The sequence below is a fragment of the Malus domestica genome, chromosome 10, assembly GCF_042453785.1.
Source record: "Malus domestica chromosome 10, GDT2T_hap1".
Lineage (NCBI taxonomy): Eukaryota > Viridiplantae > Streptophyta > Magnoliopsida > Rosales > Rosaceae > Malus > Malus domestica.
Genome location: NC_091670.1, coordinates 10,442,872 through 10,451,772, shown reverse-complemented (window position 1 = coordinate 10,451,772; position 8,901 = coordinate 10,442,872). Strand labels below are relative to the sequence as shown.

Sequence of the window (8,901 nt, the reverse complement as noted above, 5' to 3'; positions counted from 1 at the left end):
AGGAAAATAAACTTTGTAGTATATGCCATTGTGAATGCGGGTCTTTCTAGCCAAAATATGCAGATTTGAGATAGATGTATTCCTGATGTGGCATATAATGCATTTTTTTGTTATTGTATTGAAAGTCGTTGTAAGAGAGGTTTTTCTCTTTGAATGAAGTTTATCTGATGTCAAGAAAAAAAAAAACTGCTTTAATCTATACGAGGTACGGATCCAAACTGGAGTAGCAATTGCACACATGGCCCTAGTAGCCCCACATCTGTCCAAATACAAACTTGTTCCACTGCTATTATTAATTGGGAGCAGTTGCTATTGGACTTGGATTGTCTGCCCTCATCATCTCATACCTTCCTCATGCTCTCTTATTTTTGTGGTTACAGTTAAGTCACGTTAATTTTATATTCTCATTACTTTTTATTTTATTATTTCTATAAAAAGATCAATATAAAATGTTGACGTGACTTAACCGTGATCACAAAATATAAGAGGGCATGGGAAATATATGGAATGGGGAGGGCAGACAATCTAAGTCTATTGCTATTCTAGTGGTCAAAAGTAGGAAGTTTTAACGAAATATTTCGATACTGTTCACTTTTAACAAAAAACTACAATTTTACATTTCCCTGATACTATTCACTACACCTTTATTTGTTATTTTTTATTAAAACTAAATTTTTCTTTAACTTTTCGTTAATTTACCTTTAAAAGTAGGGGTGTACTATCCACATACCTCATTTTACTTCTCACACACCCTTTGATAATTTCTATCCGTTGATCTTCTTCAATTCATCCGATCCAACAGTCAAAAATTAAGAAAATGTGTGAGAAGTAAAATGGAATGTGTGGATATCACACCCCTTAAAAGTATAGTTGGGTGTTCGAATTTTCCTTTTCGTATCGCTTGAGTCCAGGCGTGAGCAATCATATACAGAAAATTCGACAAAATTGATTGAACCAGACCGGGCGGTCTGCAGTATTTCTTTTTTATTTTCTGTTTTGCAGCGCTATACACCAAAAGCCCAAGCTTCTATTTTGACATCTTTTGGAAGAGTACTAGCATTCTGACATATACTCCCGTTCTCTTGGTCGATATGGCGCAAGAATGCATGAGAACGAGACTGTTATAACACATGCTAGGGCATCTCCAATTGAGAGGGCAGAAAGTTCAAAAGTCAAAAAATTGTTTAATTTGTCCAAAAATTTATCTCCAATAGAAGGCTAAGCTATAATTCTATGAATCTCACTAGACCATTATTTGGCCAAATGTGCATCGGATTGACTGGTCAAATGTAGCCCTCTTCTTAGCCTATTTCTTAGGGGCAAGCTCTTTATATGCAATAATTAACTCAAATTCAACTGTTAAACTTGAAAATATTCAACGATATTTTATTAAATTAACCAATAAATTTAAAGTATAAACTTAAAACTAATAATTTTTTGACAAGGCTATGTTTAACTTCTTCAGTTGGAAGTGATACATCAACATGACCTAACATTGTTTATTTAATAATAATTTTTTGCAAGTCTACAATTTTGAACAAGACAATGTTTATCCCCTTCCGTTAGAGATGACCTAACAAAAGAGAAACTTGAACTTTGGCTTTGGTAGGTGACCTCACCTACCTACCTCAGTTGAAATTGTGAAAACTTGGACGGGGCAATGTTTATATAAAGCTCACTTTCTGTTCCAATTCCATTTTTGGTGGTGTTTTCCTACTAAACCAAAATGTGAAAATCTGATTTGAATGAACAAATCTTTAACAATTACAATTTACACTGACCAGAAACTGAACAGGAACAGAACAAATCAATTACAAATAAATTGTAGCCCTCCAACAAATATGAACCCTATCCGCCAACGGCACCCCTGGATCCTTCTCTGTTACCAAATTTTCTCATTGCCAATTCATCCTCAAACTGAATTCACCATCCCGAAGTTCGAAATTTGATGCAACTTCAGAATCAGTGTTCCTTGAGGGGATCTATGGACCATGGAACCACCCCATTTACAAAAATTGGCTTGAAACGCCACCCAACTCCGAAACCAAGAACCGCTTTGCTGGGGTACCAACAGACAGGCACTCAAATAAGCCTGCTGCGTTATTAACAAAGAATCAAGAACAATCAACATGAATCGGCTAGTCCTGGTCAGGTTTTTCTACATCATGTACACCAGATGGTTCCGGAAATATATCCCTAGAATGCCGTCTGCGTGAGGATGAATGTTCCCCGCCACCATTCGCACCACTTCCCTGTGAACCGCTGGTTCCTGAATGTTTTAAGCCACTTGCTCCTTCCCCTTTCGTAGTTGAGGCTCCTGGGATAGTCACTACCTCAGATGAGCTGCGCCAGCTACCAAACACAGCAGCATTCCAAGACCCTCTGGAAGAGGCTGTTCTGAGCCTTGCAGAGCCGGAGCTATCTTCCCTCACCACCTTCAAAGGGTTTTCCAAAGCCTTGAGAATATATCTCATTAGGGGACGCCTTGAGGGCTTCGGATTTAGGCAGGACCTGGCCACGACAGCCATGGCCCAGACTTCCTCTAATAGGTCCTCATCCACAATCAGAGATGGATCCACAATTTTTGTAACAAGTTCTTTATCATAAATACTGATGTATGGTAGTATCTGATCTAACAATTCCTTCAACTCTGTATCACTGGAAGCACTTATGCCCAACTTACCTGTTACGAGTTCAAGCAACACCTTCCCGAAACAGTAAACATCATAGGCACACAAAGCTGCCGGTGAACCTGTAAATTTCAGATAAACATAAAATTCAGCACTAATTAACAGATTTGGAAGTACAGCTACAGGCTATGACTCTGGTGTGTGTAAACATGCAGAAAAGCTGGAGTTAAAACATATGAGACTTTCAAACGAGTCCTTTTTTATTTTTGGACCCTCTCAATTCAATTTAAGCATACATTAGAAAACTATCTGACCCAATCTTTCTGTGCAACTACTTTCCATAAATACAAATGGAGCCTTAAAGAATTATTAGCCCTGTGACGGTCACTCCTTTTATGCCTCAAAGATCCAAAAGTCAATTAAGCTTTAAAAAATCGAAAAGAAAATCAACATGTATAATTGGCGAGCTGCAAGTCTGTTCAGTGCTAGGAGAGCAGTAAAAGTTAAAAAGAGCTAAAATGATTTGGAGTTCTATAACCAGATATGTATGTACCAGAAGCACCTTGTTCAGATGACCTGCATTGGAAAAAGAAAAGTAATAAGAATTTTGTACGCAAAAATACATCAAATCCTTACAATGATGATTAAAACGAACAAAACATGACCTAATACAAGGTTACACGCAATTCAGCAAATATCATGTAAACAGATACAATTTGATAGGATCAGTATTATTAGTAACCTTGCCCCAGGTGCTATGGTTTAAGGGGTAAAGATATTAATACAAAATGTCTAATATTTTTTCTTTGAATGAAACGAGAAACAGGTATACAATGCACCTAAGGTTAATCAAATCTGCAGACAAAAGAACATCTGTGTCATGCTAACTTTAAAAACTGTACAGGTTTTACTTTGGCCACTGCTAGACAGATTTTTTTTTTTGGTGGGGGTGGAAGAGAGAGAGGAGAGAGGTAGTGCAGCTAAGATGAGAATAGACGAGAGTCTCAACTCCAAAGTGGTGGGGGGTGGGGGAAGACAGAACTCATCATATGGCCGTGCCTAGGGTTTTCCATTGGAATTGCAAATATCATGAGAACTAAAATTTAAAAGAAACTCATTTAATTTAGATGATATATTGCAAGGAATTAATGAGGTAGCCACAGATTAAGATGATGAAGAAGAGAAAGAAAGATATGCAAATATGAGGAGCATGTTAACTAGGACAGCAGCAAGAAATGGATATAAAAGCAAAATTACAAGCTGCATTTTACAAAAAAGACTAAAACATGTCAGGTATTACCAAGGTAACTAAATAACAGACTGAATAAAATAATATATCAAAATAAATATTTATGAAATAATAAAATCTATAATTCATAGACAATGGACATCCAGGAATAGTCACAGCTAGGAAAGAGACAAGTGATTAGATACAATTATTCACAGGACACTTACTGTGGCAAGCGTAGCAACCTAGTAATCCTGCTTTGATGGGTGTCCCCTTCTTGAGGACAGACATCACTCACGCTCCCTAGCCGCACTTCAAATTTATCATCAAGAAGTATACTGCTTGCTTGAACATCCCTACAAAAAGAAAGCTAAATCACTACTTGCACCAACAAGAATGCAGAAACAATAAAGATGCTCTCCGTCACCTGCATAAGTTAATCGTTGATAGAAATGCAAAGATGCAGCGCATAAAAAAACATTCACTCTTCAAACAATTGACGTACATATACATATGAAAACAGTAAATATTCCAAAATTTTGCTCTATTTTTGCATCTACCTAGAGGAATGGTTAAAATTCTAATTTACTTTTTTTATTCTATTAACAATCTTAATCAAACCTAAATGTCACAATCATCATTCACTAGCTGTCTAACCAATCATGTTTTGCAAGTTGGTCAAGTCGAATATCAAGCTAGTACCATGTCCATGCCTCAGATAAAATCATTATCAGGAAGCTTATTGATCAAATCTGCGGCTTCCACACTTTGTTTAAATCACTATTCTTAAAGTTCTTCCCATCACTTCTGTACTCAATACTCCATTAACTAATTCAGTGCAACTGCCATCTGACTTTATACCTCAGGGATATTATAATCGCCACTTACAAGTCACAACCATATTACTGTTGCTCAGCTATTTTTATAATTGAAATAAAACAAGACAAAAATATTATCCTCCCCTTAAATATGTCAAACACATTACTAATTCTTATCCGCTGATGTTGACAGGAGTATCTTGGCCAATATACTTGGCCATCTCTGTGTTGCTTTTTAATTCCTCTGACTTGGAATGATAAAATTTTGGCGATAGAGTAACACTAGGATCATCTTCTAGAAAGCCGTAGTCAATCTATTATACTGTTAGCTTCAATTTCGTGCAGACTTTGAGAGGAACAGGTAGTTGCAAAAAATCATACTTTGTGAATTCCCAAATTGCTTTAACTTCTAATGTTGCACGGAAGCCCTTAAAAATCATGACCACAACATTCTAATGTTGAAGAAACATTGCACTACACAAATTCCATCTGAAAATCAACTTTATGTGTGTGTGTGTGTGTGTGTCTACATACATTCAACGTTATATGTACATATAAGTATGTATCCATCTCAAACAATGATCTAAACAGATGCTATAGATGACAAATAAAGCATACGAAATAACAAGAACCTGACTGCTGGAGAATAAAATAAATGTATCAGAAGGGAATAATTTAAACATAAAAGTTTAACTTTCAAGTTACCTGTGCACGTGGGGGGGATTGCATTCATGATGCAGATAGGAGAGACCCTCTGCTGCGCCTAACGCAATCTTTAATCTCGTTATCCAATCCAACGACTGTAAACTATCATCCTCTGTGCTTGTTTTCTTAAACAATGAATTTGATAAGTCCCCATTTGGCATATATTTGTAGACCAGGAACTTCTCATTCTCATTCTCTAAACAGTGTCCCAAAAGGGGAACAAATCTTGTATATGACACCTTACTAAAGAAATCCAATTCCTGCAGGTATGCTTCCTTTTTAATTGAGCGTAAATCAATCCGTTTGATGACCACAGGTATCCCATTTTCCAGGACTCCCCTGAAGAGATCCCCTGAGTGGCCATTTTTTATCAAGTTTGCATTGTTGAATTCACCAGCGGCTTGAACCAGCTGCTGATATGCGAAAGCATCTCCTACACTAGAAAAGTTAATCGATGCTCCTGGAGGTGGTGGACCGCTGCCTGCAGTAACTAGCCCCACGCCAACTCCGCTTTGAGGTGTAGTTCCCCTCTTGCGTAAACATAGGAATAGCACCACACAAAACAACACTAAAAGCACAATCAAACCAACTCCCCCTAAAACTGCTGCCAAGACGATCACCTTTTTATTGCTGTTCCCAGGAGGTTCTGCTGGAGGTGGTTGTGTAGAATTTGGCTGTCCAAAATTATCAAAAGCCAAACCCCTGTCAGAATAGAACGAAGAGCATTCCGTCAATGTCCTCTGATTCTTCACATTTTGGAGGCAATTGCTGCCAAGAGATGCATTTGTGCCCACATACCCTAGTACACCACCTTCAAAATAGTTTCCCGAAATATCAATGACGCTGAACCTTCCAAGTAAAGGCGTTAGACCTCCATAGAACAGATTCCGAGAAATATTGAATACTGCAGCAGTGGCATTAGCATTTGAGCTAGAATTGGGCAGCATACCAGTGAAATTATTGCCAGAAACATCAAGAAGGCTCAGTTTGGGAATTGACCACAGCATTTTAGGAAGACCACCCGTGAAACCATTGTTTCTCAGAACTATGACCTGCAACTGCGTCGGTGTTGGAAACAGATTATCCAGCAAAGTCCCACTAAGCAAATTGTCTGCAACTATCATTCTCTGCAAGTTCTTTAACCCCCTCAAATCTGCAGGCACTGACCCGGCCAACAGATTGGCACTTAGATCAAGGTCAACCAAGCTACCAAGGTTCCAAAGTTGAGGAGGTATCGAAGCAGACAACATGTTGCTCGATAGATTCAAATACTGAAGCTTCAACAGGGTCCCAATGGCCGGAGGAATCGACCCGGATAAGTAATTCCTAGAAATGTCAATCACAGACAGATTCCCAAGGTTGCCAAAGGATGTAGGAATGGATCCAGTAAGGCGATTTCGCGAAAGATCAAGAACCAAAAGGCCTAGCAACTGGCTCAAAGTAGCAGGAATTGTCCCGGTAAGGTTGTTATGTGACAAATACAGAGCAGTCAGATTGGCTGAATTTCCCAGACTCAATGGAATAGAACCAGTCACAGAACAATCAGTGAGATCAAGCACTTGTAGGGATACGAGTTGTTGTCCAAACCAGTCGGGAATTGAACCCGGAAGCAGGAAATTGGAAGCATTGAAAGAGTGTAAAAGGGTTAAATTGGCTAAAGCATTGACAGAAAATTGTGGGTTTCGACTGCCAAGTCGAGTCCTTCTAAACCCCGAAATGTTAATCCCAACAACTCTACCATTCCGGCATTCCACACCTCTCCAAATGAAACAAGGGTCAGCCTTTCTCGGCCAGTCCCTGCCCCTTAAGCCTAACGACGACCTGAGGTCCAGCAGCGCTGCCCGCTCAGCCGGTAAACCCAGTGGCAATGGCGGCTGGCTGGGCTGCTCAAATGTGGGCTCGAACAGCAACCCAACCACCACCAAAACCAACGCACACGATAATACGCTTCGCTGATACATCATGCCTCACAAAGATCCAACCATGTCCATCTCTCACCTCCCTCTTCTCTCTGAGGCAATATATCAAACACTTACATTACATGTGTTTGACTACCATGGAGCTCCCCAGAACTACACCTGCCCATTACACAGTAACATTGCATTTCTCTCTCTAAAATCCCCAACTCTCTCTCTAAAAAACAAGAAAAAAGAGAAATGTAAGACTCTTACCTCAAATTCACACGCTTTGAATTCCCCCACTACAAACTATTGAGGGACGGGAGGAGAGAGAAAGAGAGATGCAGACAAATCTCCCTCCACTTTCTTTGCTTTCCTTTTCTTTCTCTCTCTAAAATCCTCCAAGTTTTCCAGTTGACAAATCCGAGAGATCAAAAGTAAGAAAGACACAAAATTTAGAAAAAGCAAACCGTAATAGAAAACCCCATTTAATCAATTATTCTAATTTTGTAGAGAGAGGGACAGAAAGTGGCTGGTCAAAGCTCCAGAGAGCAACCGTGGACTTTCGAACTGCTGCTCTGGTAAGAGTATTTCAAATTTTCATTTAATACTAGGGTCCAAAGTTTATGTTCGATTCATATTAAAAATAAATTTAAATTATATTATTATTATTTTATTATGAAACTAAACGGACTCTTACTTTTTAATATAAATAATATCATTCGTTTATTAAAAAAATTTAAAAACAAAGAGAGAAATTTAAGGCAGGGTTTCTCTCTCTTACTTTTTTGTTTAAATTTAATTGGTTTCTTTTGTGATTAGAAGGGCTGAGACTGGAAAGTTATGGAAAAGCTGAAGTCTTTGGAATGTGCCAATGTGGTGGTGGCCGAGTCAGTTGAGTCATTGACTTGGGGTTTGGACGGTGTGACTCGTGGTGGATCTGAACCCTGGTCCGGCGCCGGCTCAGTGGGTTGGCGTTACGTTTGACCTCCGTTAATCCTGCCCATTCCAGCTCAGAGACCCATCCACTGTTCCCTTTTTTGGCTTTCCTAATTTGCTCTGCTTCTATGGAAAATGTTTATCCAACAGGATCCTCTCTCCAGATCATTTTGGTGAGAATCCTGAAAATCTGTGAATTGTATTCGTTACATTATTCGGTAAATTTTTGTCAAGTACTATTTATTTTTATTTTTAAATAAAAATATTTAAAATGATTTCCAATTGCACGATGTACGATAAACGAACACGATTCATGAATCCGACAAGAATCCGAACACAATGTTTATATTATTGTACTTTTTATTTGCAAGATTCATTTGTTAATAAAAAAATGAAAAGACTATTTAGTCATTATTTACAATTTAATTAAAAAATGATGGTCTATAAAAATAATTTCGCATAAAAATATTTCTTTTTCTTCTCTCACATATCATTAAAGGATATTATCTTTAACTATCCTCTCTCTTCATCTCCCTTTAAAACAAATTTAAATAAAAATAAAAATATTTTTTTAACAAACGATAGTATTTACGCTAAGAGAATGATGGAGTAGGTTAAAATAGACAATAAGTTAGCCATAATAATAGTTCAAAATCATCTTTAGCAATGATCGAATTTAAGAC

General features: G+C 38.0%; 1 protein-coding gene across 2 annotated transcripts; it reads right to left on the bottom strand.

Annotated features, from left to right (window-relative positions):
• Positions 1-1,638: 1,638 nt before the first annotated feature.
• LOC103424036 (probable LRR receptor-like serine/threonine-protein kinase At2g16250) lies at positions 1,639-8,093 on the bottom strand. 2 transcript variants are annotated; one of them, XM_008362100.4, is made up of 4 exons: positions 5,382-8,093; positions 4,086-4,214; positions 3,184-3,206; positions 1,639-2,752 (listed from the first exon to the last, which is right to left on the bottom strand). In XM_008362100.4, exons 1-4 carry the CDS (start codon positions 7,343-7,345, stop codon positions 2,139-2,141), a joined length of 2,730 nt encoding a protein of 909 aa, XP_008360322.2. In that variant the 5' UTR covers positions 7,346-8,093; the 3' UTR covers positions 1,639-2,138. The 2 variants fall into 2 exon arrangements, with proteins under 2 accessions (XP_008360322.2, XP_028965406.1); XM_029109573.2 differs by having other exon boundaries at positions 3,193-3,206; positions 5,382-7,859.
• Between the last annotated feature and the right edge of the window lie 808 nt (positions 8,094-8,901).